Source organism: Camelina sativa, chromosome 17, assembly GCF_000633955.1.
Source record: "Camelina sativa cultivar DH55 chromosome 17, Cs, whole genome shotgun sequence".
In the NCBI taxonomy this organism is placed as follows: domain Eukaryota; kingdom Viridiplantae; phylum Streptophyta; class Magnoliopsida; order Brassicales; family Brassicaceae; genus Camelina; species Camelina sativa.
The window spans coordinates 17,362,889-17,384,284 of NC_025701.1; the positions used below are offsets into that span (position 1 = coordinate 17,362,889).

Genomic DNA, 21,396 nt, shown 5'->3' on the forward strand with positions numbered 1-21,396 from the left:
ATAATTTCGGTGCTGGGCATTGACAAGATAACTCTAGAAGCTCTCAACTTTAAGAACCATCACTTCTTCTGCCACCATTTTCACGTTTACCCACACACACATATACAAACAAAATTTTGTTAGCCAATTATTATCACCAAACTGTGCTAATTGGTTTTAACTTATAACTCATAACAAGGCTTTTGGATGTTCTAGGTTTGCTTTGCCTTTACTTAATTACTGTGATATATCTGTGATACGAACTTCGAATTATTACAAAGTACATTCGGTAACCTATCTATAAAACACACTTTGGAGTTTATAAAATGATATCCAAACTTCTTGAGAAGTTTAGACTATTTGGAGTTAATCCTAATTTTCTTCTCTTGGCCACTTGACCGGTTTAGTCTTTTTTTTTTCCTTCAATATGTAAATATCACAACATATCAACTGATTTTTTCCCTATATCCTACTATATTAATTGAGAAGTACAAATATGAAATTAACCTTTAAATGTGTAAAAAATTACATTCAATTGCCATTAGAAAAAATTAATTAAGCTTAATTAACTAATTTAAATAAATATAATTAAACTAAAAATAAAAAAACACTCATATATCAAATATTAAAAAATCTAAAAAAATCTAAAAATATATTTTCTCTCTCTAATAAATTATGGACGAAATTACTAATTATTTTTAAATATATATATAAGCCAATCAGAATTTTAAAAACTAAAATTTTATATCCAAGTATACAATACAATTATTTTTAATAACTAAATTTGAAGATTTTGTTAAGATTTCAAATTATGATTCTCCTATCATCTTTATTTTATTTTATTTACAAATTGTTTAGAACTTTCATATAATACTTATAATTAATAAAATGCATATTTTCTGCATATGTTGTGATTTGAATTTTTTAAAACGAAGATATATTACTCAATATGAAAAAATGTGTGTTTTAATTTCAACGGCGGGTTGGTAAAACTAAATTTATATAGATGATATATTAATAATTTTTATTTACTCACAATTATAATATTAAAATTACTATTTTATATTTTACAAAATATGATGCAAATACAACAAATAAATAATATAAAACTGTTATAATACGTCAAAAATAAAATACTATAATATTCTAAAATAATTAGTATTCAAATAGACTAATAGATTTACATAGCAATTAAAAATAAATATTATCTCAAACAAAATAATTTTTTAAAAAATAAAACAATAATTTTTATTATTATATTATAAATTTTTTTAAAAATGTTGATCCGTGCTTAAAGCACGGGATATATCCTAGTATATATTTTATTTTGTTAACACACAAACCAAAAATATGTGTAAGAAGGCTACCAACGTTAGAAAAAAAACAATATTATTATAAAAGATTAAAGAGTTTTAGTTAATATAATATAAACATTTATTTCTAATGCTAAAAAGTATATATATAGAAGGAAAAATATATTTATTTATGTACTTGTTGGTGTGACACGTTTTCTTTTTCTTTTTCTCAATCAAAATATGTGTTTTTTGTTTGTTTTTTTATATACCAAAGGTTCTATATATATATAAGTTATATATCATATGCCACTTAACTCTATTGAAGTCAAGAACATATCAAAAACCCATGCAAGAAGCACAGAGAAAGACCAAACACTTTTGTCTCCTTTGTATCTTCTTTCTTCAAAACCTATACATATGATCTTTGCCTCTTTTCCTACAATGGGTTTTGCATAACTTTTACAGATTAAAATCTCCCCTTTCACATATTCCCAACACAAGAACAAAACCCCAGATCCAATTGTCACCTAATCTTTTCACTTTTCAAACTCTAAACGCTAAAATGGATACAAATGTGTTCATCAATAACCCATCTTTGACCTTACCATTCTCTTACACCTTCACCAGTAGCAGCAACAGTAGCACAACCACGAGCACCACCACAGACTCGAGCTCCGGTCAATGGATGGACGGTCGGATTTGGAGCAAGCTACCACCTCCTCTTCTTGACCGCATCATCGCTTTTCTTCCACCTCCGGCGTTTTTCCGGACACGTTGCGTCTGCAAGAGATTCTACAGTCTACTCTTCTCCAACGCTTTCCTCGAGATATATCTACAACTGCTTCGTCTCCGACACAACTGTTTCCTCTTCTTCAAACACAAAACCCTAAAGAGCTACGTTTACAAGAGAGGAGGAGGCGGAAGAAACGATGATGATTCCAATAAAGCTGAAGGCTTTTTGTTTGATCCTAATGAAATCAGATGGTACCGTCTCTCTTTTGCTTATATCCCTTCAGGGTTTTATCCTTCAGGATCATCAGGAGGGTTAGTGAGTTGGGTCTCTGAAGGAGCTGGTCTTAAAACTATTCTCTTATGCAACCCTCTTGTTGGATCCGTGAGTCAGTTGCCACCAATTTCAAGGCCAAGGCTTTTCCCTTCTATAGGTCTCTCAGTAACTCCGACTTCTATTGATGTTACTGTCGCCGGAGATGATCTCATATCTCCTTACGCCGTGAAAAACCTCTCCTCGGAGAGTTTCCATGTTGACGCCGGCGGATTCTTCTCCCTCTGGGCGATGACTTCTTCTTTACCACGGCTTTGTAGCTTGGAATCTGGTAAGATGGTTTACGTGCAAGGCAAGTTTTACTGTATGAACTATAGCCCTTTCAGTGTTTTGTGCTATGAGGTTACTGGAAACCGGTGGATCAAGATTCAAGCTCCGATGAGGAGGTTTCTCCGATCGCCAAGCTTGTTAGAGAGCCAAGGGAAGCTTATTCTCGTAGCAGCCGTCGAGAAGAGCAAGCTTAACGTTCCCAAAAGCCTTAGGCTTTGGAGTTTGCAGCAAGACAACGCCACGTGGGTCGAGATCGAACGGATGCCTCAGCCGCTCTACACACAGTTTGCAGCCGAAGAAGGTGGAAAAGGATTCGAGTGTGTTGGAAATCAAGAGTTTGTAATGATTGTGTTAAAAGGAACCTCGTTGCAGCTTCTGTTTGATATGGTGAGAAAAAGCTGGTTGTGGGTCCCTCCGTGTCCTTACTCCGGCGGTGGTAGCAGTGGTTCAGGCGGTTCAGACGGAGAGGTGTTGCAGGGTTTAGCTTATGACCCGGTACTTACTACACCGGTGGTTAGTCTTCTTGATCAGTTAACACTTCGGTATCCAGGAGTCTGTTAGGACTTTCTAGTTTTTAGTTATAAGAGACTACGTGTCATTTCCACTTCTGGCGTTAAGACTGCTTGTTGTTTACTCAAAACTCTGTTGCTTTTATCTTATTGCTGTCTGTTTGTAGTAAGTTTATATTTCTAATGTCAAATGTTTGATCTTTGACAACACCATATACAGACAGATATCTAATTGCGTACAAACCAATCCTAAATCCATCAAACTCAAAAACATGTCTTGGAGGAATGGTTTCACTTGAGCTTTACCTGGAGAATGAGATGAACTTTGCGGTTCATTATTCTCCTGAGCTCTTCATTGGCTTCTATTCCTATCCTCCTGCAAGATTTAACATCATCACAAAAATTTCATCCTCAAGTCATCGATTAACCAAAAGAATGAATTATAAACCAAATCCTGTGATCTTTGTATGCTCTTACCCGATTTTGGCACCACCTTTGCCTACAAGAATCTTGCGTTGGCTAAGTTTAGGAGTGATGAGATGCTGTTCAATTCTGAGAGACCCATCACGCAGCTCTTTCCAATCCACTAGACGATGCTCCACGCCATATGGGATTTCCTACAATTTGTTTCAATCAATTCTGTAATTGGTCATCTTTGGAATAGACAGAAACCGATACAGAAGATTACACTAGTCGAGGTTGTATTATTACCTGATGAACATGGTCTAGTAATCTCTCCCTAACAACTTCAAGAGAAATGTTCTTCAAGACTTCTTCACTCATGGTGAATGCATCTTCTTCCCATGGTTTTTTAACTGCCTGATCCATTAAATACTGGGTGAGATCTTTAACTCCAGATCCCTTAAGTCCCGATATCATGAAGTACCTAGAACACCAAACAGAGAAAAAAGCACATTTGTTTTCAGTCAATTCATTAGACTATCCCTTTCATTGTTTTTAAAAGGTGTATATATATACCTTTCATATGCCGGAAGCTCTTGGAACTCCTCAGCAACCTTTAATAGATCTTTTTTCTTCTCGACCAGATCAACTTTATTCATACATAAAACGCGCTTTTGTTTCGGATTTTCTTCTTCGCCCATGAATTTGATCAAACGTACAACTCTTGAATCGGGACTATATACATCAAACAGAAAACAGAATTCACAAACTACAAAATAAGTCTGAGAGAACTCTATTCCTACTTTTGTCAGTAATGCAACACCACGTTCACGAGTCCTTTATCTAACGAAAGAAATAGATTCATGTTTCCATCGATTTACGGTTCTCAAGCTTATGGATGATGAACAAGATATCGAAACAGAGAAGCTAGTAACAATAAGATACCCCACTTGATGATGCTCCTAATTATACTACTCTCAGTTACGAGATTTATTCTGTGAAGCTAATAAAGAACACAACGAGTAAATGACTAACCTCATGAGATGCCTGTGGACATCAAACATAACAATGAGGACATCAAACAGGTCAACAGAAGTCCAAGCATTTTGCACACGAGCCTTGATGTCTTTATAACCATATCCGCTTTTCTTCAGCATCAGACCCGGAGTATCGAAGAAACACTACAAGGTTCATAAAATATCAAATATTTCAATCAACAAATGGTTGCAACAATACATACGTTATCCTCCAAACTTAACCATAACGAGTAGTGATAAGAGAAAACTTACGACTTGTGTATCCCCTTTTGTCAATACTCCTAACACTTCATGAGTCGTTGTGTTAGTCTTCCGTGAAGAAGCAGCAACCTTTGTTCCAACCTGCACTTACACATAATGAAACAGTAAGCAAGATTCTCAACAAGAGGGCAATAGAAAGATACAACCAACTATAAAAATCTCAACTTTAGGATCCAGAATGTAAAACATATAACATGATGTCTCAATCGATTCATAAAAGATCCAATCAGAAATGTCTAACCATGAAATTAGTAAGCGAAGATTTCCCTGCGTTTGGTGGACCGATGATGCCGACATTAAGCGACTTCTGATCTTCTTCTCTAACCTCACCTTCACCAAGCTCTTCATCAGGTGACTCCAACGCAGCCTCTAAGAGAGCCTTGGCTAGAATCCTCGAACTATCAACACTATCCTCATCATCATCATCATCATCATCTTCTTCAGAACTCTCTTCTTCTGCAACTTTCACTTTACCTTTCTCTGCCAAGTTTTCAAAGAAGGCTTTGTTGACTCTTTCCCTGTACCCTTTATCCCAAGTAGCTTGCTTGGGCTTTTTCACTGAGTCTCCAGGTGAATCTTCGATTGGGTATTGGCTGCTATCGAAAACAGAGTCGCTGCTTGATCCGTCTTCGTTGACGGAAGTGGGTTCGTCTAGATTCGGCTGCGCTGAGTATAACCGGCGGAGAAAGTTCTGAGATTGATGGGGTTTACAAGGTGTTGTCGTCGTCGTCGTTCGTGAGATGGAAATTAGTAGTCGTAGAGATCTAAAAGCTTTCATTTTTGCAACAATGGCGAAGCAAGCAGCGATCTCGAATAAGTATACAGATTTGAAGAGAGAGGCTTCGAGGGTTTTAGAGGTTTTGATGTTTTGGGGAAAATGAAAAGGAAATGGGTACAGGGAAAGAGTAGAAACTAACTAAATATTTACAGATAGACCCCTTCATTTTGACAAATCCCACTTTTAACCCCTAACGTTTGTATTCGATAAATTTTGAGGTATTCCCTATTTTGAGGTTTCATCTGTATGTTTGTAATACACAGACTTCCATTTTCATCGTCTGTTACAGAGGCTTGCATATACCGTTAATGGAATGAGTTTTACTTTGTATACTAAAATACGATGCAAACACTTTTGGAGAATCTGTATTATATAATAATTTATCAATTCAGATTTCAGAACAAAAAGAGACCAAGGTTCTTGAAGTCTCCCAAGGACATAAAAAGAAAGAAAGACTCGAAACTTTTGGAGAGAAACATCTCTGCGATCCCCTATAACAATGCAATGGTAAACTAACTCACCTTAGCTAAAGAATACAACAGAAAGTAACAGCTTTAAGTCAGATCATAAATTCAGCTTCTGAAAATCTGAACAAAAGTGAGTGAAGAGCTGTAGTAACAAAGCCCCTTCATTATCGCCTATCTTCCCCACAGGTTTGGTTTTGTTTGGTGCTGAAATCTAAAACGCCATCCGCCCAGCAAGCCTACTCTCTGAGATTCGTCTGTCTATGGCTGCATTTATCGAGTTCATCTGCAACAATTACCAAACTTGGTTCTGAGTAAAAAAGTTGGATGCTTTATTATAACAGACTTAAACAAGTTTTTTTCTTCTATGGTCTCCCAAGGTCGTGATTGTGCAAAGGTACCAAGCTTTGCAAAGTTAAAAATATAAAAAGAGCTGACCTGGGTTTGAAACCAAACCTGTAGAGTATGATCTTGTGGAACCAATCACCACATTTTTTTATACAATACAAGAGACAGGAGATATATAATAAAACACAAACAGATACAAAGGTGATTTTCTTTACTACCTATTGCTAGTACTATTGGAAGCTACTAATGATACCTTTTGAACATTAATGATTCGAAATGCTCAAGTTTCTTGCCTAAGTTATATTCTAAGGGAATAAAATTATAAACTGAATGATATGGTGGTACCTCTTAGCACAGAAACAATAGAATCTGGAATGGAGAAGCATAAATAAAGCCTACCGATTGGGTTAGACGTGCAAAAGCAAACTCTTCTTAACTTTAAAAAGGGCAAATCAGAACTTACCTGGCTGGTTTCGTCGTGCACTTTGTATTTCGGTAAGGACATTCTTCTTTCCTCCTGCAGATACAGACACATTGCGTCAGATCAAAAACAAATCATTCATTACTCGCAATTTTCCAATTGATACCATTCCAACATGATGTAAAGAAATAAACTAACCATAGACATCGCTTCATCATCCCATACAAGATAGACCTCATTAGGCTGATTGCTAGGAGCTTTATTTGCAATTACTGGAGGTGGACCAATTGAAGGACCACTGGTGTTTGGACCAGAGGCATAAGAATGAGAATTAGTCCCACCTATTAACATGATAAAGATATTAGCTGGTGTTCTAAACCAAATGTAAGCCAATGACTAAGAACTTAAGATTGAACCTGGGATAGAATTGTTAGGCGGATAAGCATTTACTGATCCTAAAGCATCTGCATGAGACGGTTGCTGAGCCCCACCAACAGGCAGAGGAGTAGAAAATGGTGAAGCTTGAGAAGGAATGCTGTTATTCACAACAGGGAACAGAGGTTGAGGAACCGGCATTGCAGGTGATGATGAAGGAATCCCAGGAGGTGTAACTCCAGGCATTGGTGAAGGTTGTACTACAGGAGCTGAGGTTGGCAGAGTCATCCCCATATTTTGAACAGGAAAAAGTGGTTGTGGTCGATACCCTAAGTGGGCAGCTGGAGGTACAGAAGCCGCTGGATTTTGCGGATACCACTGTTGTGGGCGAGGAGGCGGCATAGGCCATACAGGACCAGGAGGACGCATAGTAGCACCGGGATAATACCTGCTGACACGAAATTATATATCATGGTCAGTAGCTATACATATTACATATCTTAGATAATGAAGTATTTATAATAAAAAAAAAAACTGTTTTTACAGGACGCCAAAAGGAGCAATAGAACTAAAGGATAAATATTTCCCCATCATTTAGCATGGATTGGATTTTGAAAACAAAGACAGCATCTACAAAATCAACAAGTAACAACGATAGAGAGAGACTAGCATTAATAGTACATACATTGGTCGCACAACACCAGGCATTTGTTGAGGCGGATATACCATTCCATATGGTCTAGGAACTACACCACCAAGAGGGGTAGAAGGAATTTCGACTTTCGCAGCTTTTGCTGGAGGCTCTTCCTCTGCAGAAAACATGAGTTCAGTTCAAAAGGTACCATATGTCCATATGAAATAAACCAGCACAATAAAAAAAAATTAATAACTTTAAAAAGGCGAAAATCCGCATCAAAATAAGAACGAGTTTATGACCATTAGATGCAATGAACCCATAGCACTTGACGAAGTGACAGACATACTACTTACATTACTTCTCTAAATCGATGGCCAATAATGTAAACAATCATCTCAGCTCCTTACCTTCTTCTCCGTAATGAGCAGCCAAGACATCGGGTGGAATTCCTTGCATTCCATATATTTCAATATCGGTTGAATCTCGACCGGTTTTAGCATTAGGAACCCTGGTGTGAAAAATGTAAAAGATATCAAAGTTAGTTGTGTCATGGAATCAAACAAAGAGGGACCTATATAATAGTGCATCTCTGCAAACACAAGGTATGGAACTGAAAGGGTTCCCTAATCAAATCAGACGAAAAACAACATTGACAGGAACTGAGTTGATAATACCCAGGTCTCAAAATTCAACTAAACGAACCAAAGGGAAAAAAAAAAAACCAAATCAAATTCCAAATTCAACATGCAAACACATTAAAAGACCCTTCAGTTAGACCTAGACAACCTATCAAGCAAAAGATTGTTCCTTTCTTAGACAGAAACCAGGGTTTATGACCAGCAGACATGGATGACATTAACCAAACCCCTTCAAGACCTAATCCAAAAAAGATTCAAATTCACTAATTTCCCAATAAACATTCACATTCAACCGATTCAAATCACAAAGCAGCAGTCAATTAGGACAATTAACATCAACCAAAAGATGATCACACAGAACAAGATCATAGAGGCATCAACTCCTAATATCCAAATCAACCCAATACACAAAAAGGAGCCATAAGGGGAAAGGGTAAAAACCAAAAAAAAAAAAAAAGGCACATACTTTGTAACATTCTCTTTATGAACCTGAAGAACATGAATCACCATGCCACTAGCTGTAGAAAGCTTCTTATGACAGACATGGCACTTAAAGTGCTTAGCTTTCTGATGCTGCACCAGAATCTTCTCGTCATCAAACTCTCTATCGCAGTAATAGCACCACACCTTCTCCGTCGCTCTCTTCTTCTTCTTACCCATCACTAAACCTTTCTCCTATGTTTTTTTTTGATTTCACGAGATTGATGATCTCAAATCTAATCGAAATCGAAATCGAAATCGAAATCGAAATCGAAAGCTCCCGTCTCTCAAAGTCTCGTTCTTTGTCTCCTTCGTCCCTCCTCCGCTCGCTAGGGTTTCTATTGGCACCTCAAGCGTTTTTGTTTTCTCGATTCCTTTCTTCTGCGATCTTCTCTGTTTTATTTTTATCTTTAAGGTTTACTCTTTTGTATATTTATAAGAAAAGGAACTTTCTTCTGAAATATTTCGCTAAAGCCCCAGAGTTTTGCTTAATTACATAGTTTTCGTAACTAGTTACTATTATCTGTTTTCATTCATGAAGGATAACAAGTATGTCAGGATGGCCGAGTGGTCTAAGGCGCCAGACTCAAGTTCTGGTCCTCGTAAGAGGGCGTGGGTTCAAACCCCACTTCTGACAATATTCCTTTTTTTTTTTTGTTAATGATATTCCTTTTTGTTATGTTTTCGTTTTTCAAACCCTTTTGGTAATGATATTCCTTTTTGTTATGTTTTCGTTTTTCAAACCCCACTTTTGATAATATTCGTTTTTGTCGAGTTGTTAGAAGTTTAATTTTATTAGTGGTATATTACAAAATATGTCACTGCATTTTATTTAATTTAATAACCAACCAAAGAAAAGCTTATATTGGTTTATAAAATAATAAAATAATATTTGAAACTATTTAACATATTCCATTAATTGTTTCAGAAATCCTAGGAAATAATAACAAATTATTTAGAATAATTATAAAACTTAATTTTATTTCTAAAATTAAATATATGCATCCCTAAATCGTTTAATAATGACATACGTGTTTTAAAACTAAGATACAATATTGATTATATTTTAACATTAAAAATATAAATATTATATCTAATTTATTAAATATCTTTTTCACTCCACAACAACATAATGACATCTTATTAAAAACTAAGAAATCACAAATGTTATATTTTATTCAATATAGTATATACAACTAAAAAAAATTGATTTCAATACAGGTTTTATTTTCTTTTCTGGATTTTACCAAATTTATATGATTCACGGATTTAAACATTGTATCATCTACCTAAGACGGGTTGAAACCAAAATATGAAATTAAGTAAATTAAATATAAAAGATTATAAAATATATAGAATAAATCAAATAAAACTTTTATTATTATTTTATAATTAACAAATTACAGTGAAGTTTAAGCAAATATTTTTCCATGCTATATAACACGCAGTGCCGGTCCAGTATAATTGGATGCCCTACGCATAACACAGTTTGGAGGCTTTAGAACAAATTTTTTTTTACACTCTTATACTAAAGAAAAAAATTTGGATCATTTTTAATAGATTCAGACCAAAAATTAAATTTTTTTGAAACAAATTCATACTAAAATCTGACTTTTTGGTACAAAATTTATTTATTCTCTATAAAATTGAGCATTTTTTCTAGATATTTAATCAAATAAAACTAAAAAAGGGTTTAATTACTAAAGAAAAAAATGAAAAAAACTGGGACCCCAATCCTTTGCTTGGATTATTTCCCCTATGGGCCGGCACTGATATCACGGGTAACTATCTAGTTATTAACAGAAATAAAAATAAAATAAAGAAAAGATTTGTTGTTATTAACAGAAATAAATAAGAATAAAAGAAACTTTGACCAAGAAAATATTCTGCGACAAAGAAAAGATTCATTTTAATTTTTAGTTATATTTTCATTTTCCATTTTTCCCAAAGTCTCACATTGAATCCGAGTAAGAAAAAAACGTATATAAGAAATTTGTTGTTATTAACAGAAATAAGATATTAGAGAAACTTTGACCCAAAAAAAAAATATATTAGAGAAACTTTGACCAATAAAAGATTCTGCGACAAAGAAAAATAAACTGAGAAGAGGTAATAGTTTCAGAAAATATTATAAATAATAGAGGATAGCTAAATATTAAACTATTCATTAACGTATTAACGAAAACAAAAAACAGGCAGCAAAAAAAAGTAAAAGATATGGGAGCGAATTGGAATTCGATGATTGTGATTGTGTTTGTGATGACAATGGTAATGGTAATGGCAATGGAAATTGTCAATGGAGAGACGTTGGCTCAATGCCGTGAAGATTGCATTCAAGAGTGTGCCACCACCGGTGCACTTCCGATCAAATGCCTTCAGAGTTGCTTCCGTAGATGTCACGGCAAACTTCTTTGAGGTATATATTTTTTATATATTCCTCAGGTTTAAGAAAAAAAATTGGAAAGACCTAAAATATTGTAAAAATAAAGGTTAATGGATGATTTCTACATTGTATGCATGGTGGAAGCGCAGGCATAGAAGAGATGAAGAATAAAAGACTTGAAGTCATGAATCAGTGTTGGACTCTTGAGACTTTTACTTCCTTTTATCCTTATAAGTTATAACATCAAATTGTAACACAGTAATTAATAAAAATTTATAAAATCAAATTTGTCTTCACGTTACAAATCTGTCTTTCACTTGAAACTGATTCTGTTAATTTAAAATTTCACCATGCATATGTCTCTGGTCTAGACTCTTTTTGTTTTAATTTATACACATAAGTACTACCACGTTTCTCATATCCGTAGAAGGCAAAATTGGCCCTCACTTGTTTTGCTTTTGCAATAATGATCTCCTTACAAGAGCATAGCAATCTCTATATAATCAAAAAAAGGTATCATTATAGAAATATGTGGGAACAGAGTTCCTAAATCAAATGCAACATTTCTCAACCTAAGCTTACTCTTCTTGAGATCGTAATAGACAACATAAGTCATAGCGTATCTTACATCGCATTCGTAAGATACAAAATAATCTCACCCGTATGAATATTGCCTCTAACGAGTAACGCACGCAGCGTCGCCTAGTCCAAATGCAGGCCCGGCACTGGGGTGGTGCAAGAGGTGCTTTTGCACCATGTCAAATTATTTTTGAAAAAAAATTACAAGATTTGAGGCCCTCAACATTTGATATTTTGACAAAAAACACCCCAAATTTCTGAAAACTACAAATAAGACCTTTAAATTGAAAAGAAAAAAAAAAAATTTGCACAAGGTCCAAGGAAAACTTGAGCCGGCCCTGTCCAAATGAATACATCGAATGACGATTCGAGAAACGTATCTTCGACCATTTGTCAGCATCTTCCACAACCCATGTGCACATGTCAAATGTATGAAATGAAGTTTCAAAGACTAAGGCTACTTTCGTTTAATCTTGAAAGGAGATCCAACTTATCGGTCCTCACATCGAATCTCATTAAGCACCATTCCAACATATCTTCCCCCGTAAAAGCGCCATCTTAGAAAACCCCATCATGCACACACCGTTAGTTATATGGAGCGGTGAAGAGTGTTACATTCAATCATCTTCCACGATTGTAATTCAACTGTTTATACTCCTCCCAATTTGAAAACTTGATGTTCAGAAGACGCAACGTTCAAGTAATCATTCATTCTTTCCGAATTCCGACATGCACAATACTTTATATTTGCCCATTATATTGACCGGCTCGTATCCGAAAAAGCTTTGAATTATCTTGTTTCTTGATTTCACTTTGGGTAAGTAAATGGACTTACCCGTGCTAGGATTAGTTATGAGTTGTTGCTGACCATATCCGAAGCATATCATACCATTAACCATTGACATAATGAATATCGCAGCTACGGTGATTCGGGATTTGGCCTTTGGAACGAGAGAGAGAGAGAAGAGATATTAAGATATTTTCTTCTCTGAGAGAGTTGATGACGACAAGCAGAAGAACCACTTTGTGGTGTCCTTTTTTGTTATCTAAGCTATTGACAGCAAATAGCAGATGTGGCTGCGATGGCTGAATTGATGGGAACAATAACGGGAACGATCTGATGAAGTATGGACTTCGGATGATTTGTTGACGAAAACTTGGACACAAGGAGAAACCTCGATATTACGCTAGTATTTTAACGAATCGAATTGGACTAAGGCCCATAACTTCATTAAATAAATGAGCCGAGGAGAACTAGAACATCTCTGTTTCTTTCTGCTTGAAGACAGAATCTCTATGTTCTACTAATATATGCACATAAGATGAAACGCCTATGACCAACAATTCAACTATCCATAGAAGCCAAAAAAAAAATAGAAAGACGCAACATGAACATTGGTCAAAACATCTCTAGTTCTCCGTAGATGTTGTCACTTCATGTGCTCTTTGGAGGAGGCAGTCTTTCTAACACCCAGCTCGGAGAATCATTCAGCCAGAGACCTACACCGGTTTCTTTGTGCTTAAAATCCGGAGCTTTTGGGTTTCTCTACAGGGGTTTGAGTTTTTGAATGATTGGTATGTTATTATAGTAGATGTAGAAAGGATTTGATTAAAAAGGTAAAGGTTTTTCTTTTTGTTTTGTTTACCTTGTTCAATCTATTGTCCCACCAATTACTCATGTTTCCCACCAAGTCCTTCCATGATTCCTCTCCGGCTTCACATGTTTTACAGAAGCAAGATTGTTAAACAAAATTCGATATTGCATCTTCTGAGTCAGAGACAAAGAAGTTTAGCTGTCATTCCAATTCACAGAAATATTTAGAGAGTCAATGGTAAGAAAACTGTTTCCTTTACCCTTTGGTTGTTTCAAGTAATTTGGAATATCAAACTTCACGTCTTGGAGCTCGGACAAAATCTCTTTGGGAGCTCTGTCAAGCCAAAGCGCTTCACTCCCGTCTCTCTTCTTGAAATCAGGGTGTTTAGGATGTACCTGTAGACAGAGAGATATCAAGAAATAAAGGAAAGTTTTTTTGACAAATGGATCACGGCATTGTAACAAATAGAACCACTAGGACAAGTTCAATTACCGATCCATTCTGTTTGCTTTCTCGGTAATCAAACCATTCATTCGGATAATCAACAAGATCAGTCCAACGATTACTTCCAAATTCTCTTACTTTTTTAACGCTAGCTAAGAACAAAGAAGACCAAATATTCATGGTTAGAGCCATCATCGGTTTTAGATACCCAAACCCGTTAGGAGATATCAGTAAAAGAAGCTTACCAGAATGCTTAAGCACACCTTCATTTTGGTCCAACGTTGGCAAAGCTTTTGGTAAAGGTTTAGAACCTTCAATGTAGTGGAGATCACGAACCATTACTTGATGTGAAAAGCTACCATGGAAACTTTTAAACATCTGAACATAGGCTTGCTCAGAATTGGCTCCAGATTGAATCACATCTCCTAATATCTGTCCTGTAATATGAACCCGATCGTTTTTCTTCAAATAAGAGTTAGCAGTATGAGCTAAATCCCCTTCAAACAGTAACGGAATCCTGAATGGTTCACAGAATCCAACAAAATGTCGTATCAATACAACATACCAATACATAATCATAACAAATATCATTGCAAATCTCGTTTATAAGCAGAGTGTAGAAATGGTTAGGCAAAAGATTGACACGAATCACGGCTTATTAAAGTCTTAAACTTTACAAAACCCCAATCTACAAGACAATAAAACATAGTTGAAAACTCAAAAATGCAATTCAAAATCATGGCTTAAAGTCTTAAACTTTGAACTCAGTTCTGAGACCCAACATATGCAAAAACTCTCAAAACACCAAAAAAAAGAAACAATTTTTTTTTTGAAAAAAGACTAACCAGAAATTAGTAGATGAATCAGAATCGGATTTGGAATCAGAAGAAGGTTGATGGGAAATGACTGTTCCAGCCCAGAACTTTCCATCGGTTGTAGAGTCGCACTGAACTGGCTGATGAACGTACCCAATCAAATCAATAGAATTCGCGATTTTGGGTTGGTAAGGTACCTCCGCCGGTCTCGGCCACTCAGCTCCGCGAGTACGGCTACTACTTCCCGTAGAAAAAGTTGAGTGACATCGCTGAGAAAGAACCCACGATTGTCTAGTAGCAGTTGATATCAACGAAGGTCTTATCGATTTCGATAGTGACCTCGCAAGAAACTGCATTTCGAGTAGAAGAAGATTCAAAGTTCTAGGGTTTATGTTCTTGTGGGGTTTGTTTGACGACAAAAGACAAAGAAAGACTTCGCCTTTTTTAGACTCTTCGGGTTCGTCATAAAACGGTGCCGTTTTTTGCACAAAGTCGTTTCGCGGGCAAATAAAACTAGAACGACGTCGTTTGGTTATAATGGTGTCATATTTTTTGTATTATGTTTTGACGGGGCTAATTTAGAAATTGTAGCTTTTTTTTTGGATCATTTTGTAATTTATTTATTTGTTTAGTTTCGCAACTTCGCCGTGCGCGGCGGGAGAGAGAACGTTGTGGTGGAGGAAAAAGAAAAAAAAAAAAATAAACCTTTACAAATCGGAAAAGTCGAGAAACCCTAAATCGACGAAAAAGGAGGGATCTTTGAAATCAGAAGCTTGGTTGTGTGTTCATACGATGAAGAATCAATGGTCTAATTTTCATCAGGTTTGTTTTTATCAACTTCTCTCTTTGTGTTAAGGACATCTTTATATCGAGACCATCTCTGATTCTATTCCCAAACCTCGTTTTTTTTTTTTTTTGCAGATTGGGAGAAACTCTTTCTTAGCTGCTTCCACTATTTATGTTTCGACTGAATTCAACTTCTTAAACACTCCTCTTCCTGATCGAAGTAGCTTTTGCTTTGCAGCAAAAGGTAAATTTAATTTGGTTCTGTGGTTATTCTTTTATAGATACATGAATTAGTGTTAGCATCGATGATATGGGTCTAGGTGATTGTTTTATTTGTTGAGAAATGAGATTGAATTGGTTAAAAAAAAAAAATGAGCTTTAGCTTGAGGGTAATGGAGTGGAGTCGGCTAATCATATTGCTTGTAATGAGTATACCTTGTTTCTATTTGTGTAAGATTTTGCTGATCCTTGCTACTTGAAATTGTTAGATAGATCCAGCTTTGTAGTGTTGAAATCGGAGGCGGAGTTCAATAGTGCATTGAGCAAAGCTAGAGGTAAATAAATTGTCCTGTGTTTCTTCTTTGTTAACTACTTCAGGAACTATATGAGTGGTTTAGTATGATGAAGCTGCTTTATCTTCTCTTTTGATGTATACATATTTCAGATGGATCTTTGCCATCAGTTTTCTATTTCACTGCTGCTTGGTGTGGTCCTTGTAAGTTTTTAGTTTCCTTCCTGAAAGCAAGTTTTTTGTTCTGCATTAACATCGTACATACGAGTGGTGGTATTAATTTGTGTAATAAGTGGTTTGACTATAGGCAGGCTTCTCGCTCCTGTAATATTGGAACTTAGTAATAAGTATCCGGATGTTACAACGTATAAGGTCGACATTGACGAGGTATTTTTATATTTGAATATATATGCTCACTAGAATGGCTTTTGTAAGTCTATACGAGTAGCATCGTGCGATCAAAGCCACCATTGTGTATAGTCCAAGGCTTTTAAAGTTTCTGCTATCTAAAGCCATTTTGATTAGTCGATATGTGGAAACAAATGAATATCTCAACTAATGGAATGTCTGACAGAAATTGCTACACTCTGCTTGCTATAACTACTGGTTACTGATGTCACATACTCACATCCTTAAAAACGGCATAATGTTAAGTCGCTTAGTAGAGAAATTTTGTTGTTGGGTCACGCAGAAATAAGCTCTCTTTCATATGAATATCATTGTAAGTTCCAATTTACCAAGATATCTTTTCTTGCATCTTTGTAGGGCGGTCTTACAAATGCTATTGGGAAGCAAAATGTCTCTGCTGTGGTAACATCCTCTGTTCCTTTTAAAGATTACTTTACATTTTAACTAGTTTCGCATCGATATGAGCTCTCTGGTTATCAGTGCTGGGATCCATCTAATGGGAGCATTATGTTGAATGCAGCCAACACTACAATTTTTCAAAGGTGGCGTGAAGAAAGCAGAGATTGTAGGTGTGGATGTGATGAAGCTGAGGAATGTCATGGAAAAACTCTACAAGTGACAGAGACTCTTGACTTATGTACACTACACATTGCTTTGAAGTTGTGATTATTTTGTTCGTTTGCTTTTTACGTTATAGATTCTTTCATTCTCGTGTTCCTGCAATTCATAAGGGTGGCTAAGTTTGGTTTCTGTTAAACAAATGGGTGTACAAGTTGTTTTTATTTGGACTCTTCTTCATACTAAAAGTGTTGTTACTTAAAAGAATGTGATATGGACTTGTGTTTCCTTCCTGGGCCAATGGATGAAATGAAACAGAGTCGGGCTGGTTCTTAAGAAGAAGATTCATGTGGTTGCCCTCGTCCAGAAATACATTATATAAACCTGGACATCTTAGATTTGGCTAAATCAAACCGAGAAAATGACAGGACAGTTGTGAAGATCAGTATGTGAGTGATAAAAGAAGAGAAGAAGAAACAAATACAAAGGGAGTTGGATGAGAATGAGTAGGACCGGATTTGACTGGTATAGTACAATCTGTTTTTACAACTCCATTCAGAGACTTTAACAATCATTAATGAATGAGAACGAACTTGTTATTATTATACACAACTCTTTTATTTCTATCCTTTTATTTCTTGTCCTTCTGCTCTTTGTACACTACCACTTGATCGTACCTCAAATAAGCATAAACAAATTCTTTACATTGATATTCAATACTGAATTGTTGATTGTAACTAGTAGTTTTATAAGTCATCAGATCATTATTGTAATTTCGTTGATTTTTTTTTGGCCAAGTTCGTAAAACATTGCACAATCGAATTGTATACCTTTTTTGTTTTTGTTAAATAAATTCACAAGTAATGATTCCTCCAAATTTTGAGAATTCTTTTGAATAATTTGAAAATTTTTCATAAAATTTTCAGTTATGCATTAATATATCCGAATACTTAACACCAACGAGCATTTATCGACAAAAAATCATCAACAACATCGATATGTATTTTTGCCTAATTTTTTAAAAAAATATATAATCAGAAAATGTTATTTGGATAATGTAAAACAAAATAAATCACGATTGTTTATTGTGAAAGTGTATGTTTATTTGGATAACCTTGAATGTGGTGTAGATAAAACTGCCTATCACGATTGTTTATTGTGAAAGTGTATGTAAAAATCGTTAGTCGTATTTTATTTTGCTGCATGAAACCATATTTGTTTATTGTGATGAGTAATAAGACCATCATCATCAATAATAAAACTATTTTCTAATTGATGATGATGTAATGCACACCAAAAAAGAACTAAGCTACCCTATTTTTACAGATACTTTTATGGTTATAACCTCGAACGTAACAAATCTATATATGACTCAATTCTGATTAAACATGAAACTTCACTGGAATACGTGATAAATTTACAGATTTATGATAGAAAACAGAAATGTTAGATTTGTCACACTCACAAATATTCAATGTTATATATAAAAATCCCAAAAAAAAAAAATTATAATACTTTTTGTGGTCTTCTTTTACTTCAATTCTTCTTTTGGTTTTATCGAAAGGAAGTATATAATAGTTCTTCTAACAATAATGAAAAGAAAAATAAATGGAGATGAAAGAGAGAGAGAGAGAGAGAGAGAGAGAGAGAGAGAGAGAGAGAGAGGGGTGGGGAATGGTCAAAGGAGAAGGACAATGATTTGGCCCTATTTTGTTTCTTCAGTACTTTTATCTCAGTCTCCTTTTTTTTTCCAAATTTTATCTCTAAACTTATCATCTTTTTTGCTATTCATAGCAAAAACACAATCCATATTTATGCTTAAACAGACTTGATAACTAAAAGATGAATTGTGTGGTAAAGTTCTATACAATTATGTAATTAGAAACTTAAATATTAATCCGAGAAAAGTTAGAATTCGATCCTCAAACTTTTGTGTAGGGTTTATATGAAAGGTTCACAAGTATTGATCACTAGGTAAGTAGAAGCTATATGGGTCAAAATGTTTCTATTTGGTTCAATCACAGCATATATTTTGTCATTTTATATAATTATATATTAGTGCAACTAAGATTGAAGAGATACCATCCTATGTCTTGTCATATCAAATAAGATTATGTCATTCCCAAAAATATATATTTGATAAGAGAATAATACACTCGGTTTGTCTTCGACTAGATTGTGATATATTTAAATTTATTGCAATGAGTTCTGATATTTATACATTTAGAAATGAAAACATATCATATATCCTCAAATTTGATACATCCAGATCCGACTTACAAATTTGATATACATATACGTATACATTAAGATATATTAGCTTCCACATATCCGTCCAAAAATATGAATCAAATACGCAAAAAAACATATAATTTTTTTACTGATTAAAAAATAAACATATATTTTTTTTGATTGATTAACACATAAACATGTAAAATACTAAAGTTCTTATTAGTTAAATTATCTATATGATATGCTAAATATAATCTAATATCCTTACATTGAAATTTATTATAATTTATATGTTAAATTAAATTTAATATATCAAAAATAGCAAAATCTGTATTTATACATCAAAGAGTTACAAAGCATATGTAAAAAAAATTTATTATAAATATCCTGACATTGAAATTATTATACTCGAATCGAGGTCCAATTTTCACAGATCCAAAATTTTTCACATTTCAAGTTCAAAATTTTGAATCGAATTTTGCATTCTGGATAATAATTTCATCTAGATATATGAACGTATATATGAAGAAAATTTTTGCCTAAAAAACCCCAAAGAAAATATAAAAGTTTTTAGAGAAATAAATCACTTGACTTAATTTCCATCAAATTTCTACTGTTTTTAATACAACTGAGATGTAAACGAATTGTCTGTAATTAAACTGGAGTTTCTGATAATTAATTGCCACCCATCTGAACTCTATAATCAAGAAGACAAAACAAGATCGGTAGGAGGTCCTCAGAGGCCAAAAGGACTGACAAGTGTTTTCAATAATGAGAGTGATCTTTTGGAGCAGTGAGTCAGATCCATCTAATGGAGAAGACTATTCTCTCTCTTCTCTCTTTCTCTCACAAAGAAGGTCCCATCTAAAGAAAGGCTAATAGATTGCCAGATTCTGCAGGGAGTAAATTGGCCAGCTAGTTTTTTCTTTCTATGGCCTCTCTGCACCACCACCTTCATCATTTTCAACCCTCCTTTTTATTCACATTTATATTACTATTATTTAACGTATATATATATATATATATATAACTTTAGTCGAGAGATACATGCACATAAATGGTTAATGTTATACTGTGACATTGTGACACACAAACGAAATGGTTTATAAATGATTACTTGATATTTTCAATCGGCATACTTGATATTAAAGGAGTGAGCGACAATGCATTGTTTACATTTTACAATCAAATACCTTTATTTGCCACTGCAAATTGTTACTCCTTGAAATAATTTTGCTTTCTTCTTGAAAGCTTTTTGTATCTCTTTTATTATGTCTCAAAAATAGGGGTTTGTAGTTTATATAACTAAGGTGGATAGTCACTGTCATGTGCATAGAGGGGACATCCTAAGAAAACTCAATAAAAATAAAATATAATACATTGAATTGCTCATTTCTTGTATATATCTTTCTAAAATAATTACGTGGGTCCTTTAGGGAGTGAAGCCTACACATTACAAAAATATCGACATCATGTAGGTTCCATTTACATAAATGATTGAGTAAATGGTCAAAAGCTTCTATCATACCATATGCCTTAAATCTTTCTCTCTTTCTTTTTCTTCGAACAAATATTCCAAATGAAACTCATTATATTGTCTTAACTTTCTGATAATTAAAAACCCCTATTACAGTTATAAAGATTCCATTTAACAAGTATACGAGTTTTGCGGAAATAAGCAGGCTAATACGACATACCTAAACAAGAAAACATCATCGCACAATTAACAACTGTAATGCATAATGTTGGAATCTATAAATACACGACCTTTCAAATATATACAATCAATTTCTACTTATAACTTCATCAGATTGCACCTTCTACCACTTAAAAGTTAACATCAAATTTTTGAGCTAGATGACGATCCAATATTGTAATTTAATCTTTAACAAAAGGAAAAAAAAAGTTGGTATATCTAAAAAAAATATATATCACAAATTCCATATTACTAGATATAAAATTATAAACAAATATCTATTTATTAAATAAAAATATTTCTTTGACTTGTCAATTTGTTGAGATAAAATACGAGAATGTGTAAACTAGTTATGTTTTTGGTCTATTTACTATTGTAACACCCGTGAACCGGATTTTCGGTTCATGCATCAATCGATGCCAAGGGAGGGCA

At 34.4% G+C, this 21,396-nt stretch overlaps 6 protein-coding genes, 1 non-coding gene and 1 pseudogene across 8 annotated transcripts; 4 read left to right on the plus strand and 4 right to left on the minus strand.

Moving 5' to 3' along the window:
• On the plus strand, nt 1,630-3,176 carry LOC104757490 (protein UNUSUAL FLORAL ORGANS). The gene has a single exon (XM_010480236.1). It carries the CDS (start codon nt 1,837-1,839, stop codon nt 3,166-3,168), a length of 1,332 nt encoding a protein of 443 aa, XP_010478538.1. The 5' UTR covers nt 1,630-1,836; the 3' UTR covers nt 3,169-3,176.
• Nucleotides 3,275-5,703, minus strand: LOC104757491 (GTP-binding protein ERG). The gene is made up of 7 exons (XM_010480237.2): nt 5,058-5,703; nt 4,808-4,897; nt 4,554-4,699; nt 4,095-4,253; nt 3,828-4,002; nt 3,594-3,733; nt 3,275-3,492 (listed from the first exon to the last, which is right to left on the minus strand). Exons 1-7 carry the CDS (start codon nt 5,592-5,594, stop codon nt 3,408-3,410), a joined length of 1,332 nt encoding a protein of 443 aa, XP_010478539.1. The 5' UTR covers nt 5,595-5,703; the 3' UTR covers nt 3,275-3,407.
• Nucleotides 5,963-9,345, minus strand: LOC104757492 (protein SUPPRESSOR OF FRI 4). 2 transcript variants are annotated; one of them, XM_010480239.2, is made up of 7 exons: nt 8,944-9,345; nt 8,247-8,347; nt 7,888-8,011; nt 7,244-7,650; nt 7,026-7,168; nt 6,870-6,923; nt 5,963-6,344 (listed from the first exon to the last, which is right to left on the minus strand). In XM_010480239.2, the coding sequence occupies exons 1-7, from the start codon at nt 9,135-9,137 to the stop codon at nt 6,273-6,275; spliced, it is 1,095 nt and encodes a 364-aa protein (XP_010478541.1). In that variant the 5' UTR covers nt 9,138-9,345; the 3' UTR covers nt 5,963-6,272. The 2 variants fall into 2 exon arrangements, with proteins under 2 accessions (XP_010478541.1, XP_010478540.1); XM_010480238.2 differs by having other exon boundaries at nt 5,963-6,923.
• TRNAL-CAA lies at nt 9,511-9,594 on the plus strand. Its single transcript has one exon. It is a non-coding gene; the product is annotated as a tRNA-Leu (tRNA).
• Nucleotides 11,143-11,593, plus strand: LOC104757493. The gene is made up of 2 exons (XM_010480240.1): nt 11,143-11,373; nt 11,490-11,593. Exon 1 carries the CDS (start codon nt 11,175-11,177, stop codon nt 11,370-11,372), a length of 198 nt encoding a protein of 65 aa, XP_010478542.1. The 5' UTR covers nt 11,143-11,174; the 3' UTR covers nt 11,373; nt 11,490-11,593.
• LOC109129909 lies at nt 11,816-13,151 on the minus strand (annotated as a pseudogene).
• LOC104757494 (protein OSB4, chloroplastic-like) lies at nt 13,128-15,209 on the minus strand. The gene is made up of 6 exons (XM_010480242.2): nt 14,804-15,209; nt 14,204-14,475; nt 14,007-14,110; nt 13,774-13,909; nt 13,566-13,633; nt 13,128-13,465 (listed from the first exon to the last, which is right to left on the minus strand). The coding sequence occupies exons 1-6, from the start codon at nt 15,127-15,129 to the stop codon at nt 13,355-13,357; spliced, it is 1,017 nt and encodes a 338-aa protein (XP_010478544.1). The 5' UTR covers nt 15,130-15,209; the 3' UTR covers nt 13,128-13,354.
• On the plus strand, nt 15,418-17,324 carry LOC104757495 (thioredoxin O2, mitochondrial-like). Its single transcript, XM_010480243.2, has 7 exons — nt 15,418-15,595; nt 15,695-15,803; nt 16,048-16,113; nt 16,224-16,274; nt 16,378-16,457; nt 16,836-16,880; nt 16,999-17,324. Exons 1-7 carry the CDS (start codon nt 15,566-15,568, stop codon nt 17,095-17,097), a joined length of 480 nt encoding a protein of 159 aa, XP_010478545.1. The 5' UTR covers nt 15,418-15,565; the 3' UTR covers nt 17,098-17,324.

Excerpts from the sequence above, each read along its gene's own strand:
- LOC104757490 (XM_010480236.1), top strand. The coding sequence starts at position 1,837 with ATGGATACAAATGTGTTCATCAATAACCCATCTTTGACCTTACCATTC.
- LOC104757491 (XM_010480237.2), bottom strand. The coding sequence starts at position 5,594 with ATGAAAGCTTTTAGATCTCTACGACTACTAATTTCCATCTCACGAACG. Across the intron at positions 4,700-4,807 it reads CAAAAGGGGATACACAAGTC|TGTTTCTTCGATACTCCGGG; the intron begins GTAAGTTTTCTC and ends TGAACCTTGTAG. Across the intron at positions 4,003-4,094 it reads GAGCTTCCGGCATATGAAAG|GTACTTCATGATATCGGGAC; the intron begins GTATATATATAC and ends TTGGTGTTCTAG.
- LOC104757492 (XM_010480238.2), bottom strand. The coding sequence starts at position 9,137 with ATGGGTAAGAAGAAGAAGAGAGCGACGGAGAAGGTGTGGTGCTATTAC. Across the intron at positions 7,651-7,887 it reads CCTGGTGTTGTGCGACCAAT|GTATTATCCCGGTGCTACTA; the intron begins GTATGTACTATT and ends TCGTGTCAGCAG. Across the intron at positions 7,169-7,243 it reads GCCTAACAATTCTATCCCAG|GTGGGACTAATTCTCATTCT; the intron begins GTTCAATCTTAA and ends TCATGTTAATAG.
- LOC104757493 (XM_010480240.1), top strand. The coding sequence starts at position 11,175 with ATGGGAGCGAATTGGAATTCGATGATTGTGATTGTGTTTGTGATGACA.
- LOC104757494 (XM_010480242.2), bottom strand. The coding sequence starts at position 15,129 with ATGCAGTTTCTTGCGAGGTCACTATCGAAATCGATAAGACCTTCGTTG. Across the intron at positions 13,634-13,773 it reads TTACTTGAAACAACCAAAGG|CCGGAGAGGAATCATGGAAG; the intron begins GTAAAGGAAACA and ends AAACATGTGAAG. Across the intron at positions 13,466-13,565 it reads GGGACAATAGATTGAACAAG|AGAAACCCAAAAGCTCCGGA; the intron begins GTAAACAAAACA and ends AAACCCCTGTAG.
- LOC104757495 (XM_010480243.2), top strand. The coding sequence starts at position 15,566 with ATGAAGAATCAATGGTCTAATTTTCATCAG. Across the intron at positions 15,804-16,047 it reads CTTTTGCTTTGCAGCAAAAG|ATAGATCCAGCTTTGTAGTG; the intron begins GTAAATTTAATT and ends TGAAATTGTTAG. Across the intron at positions 16,114-16,223 it reads TGCATTGAGCAAAGCTAGAG|ATGGATCTTTGCCATCAGTT; the intron begins GTAAATAAATTG and ends TACATATTTCAG.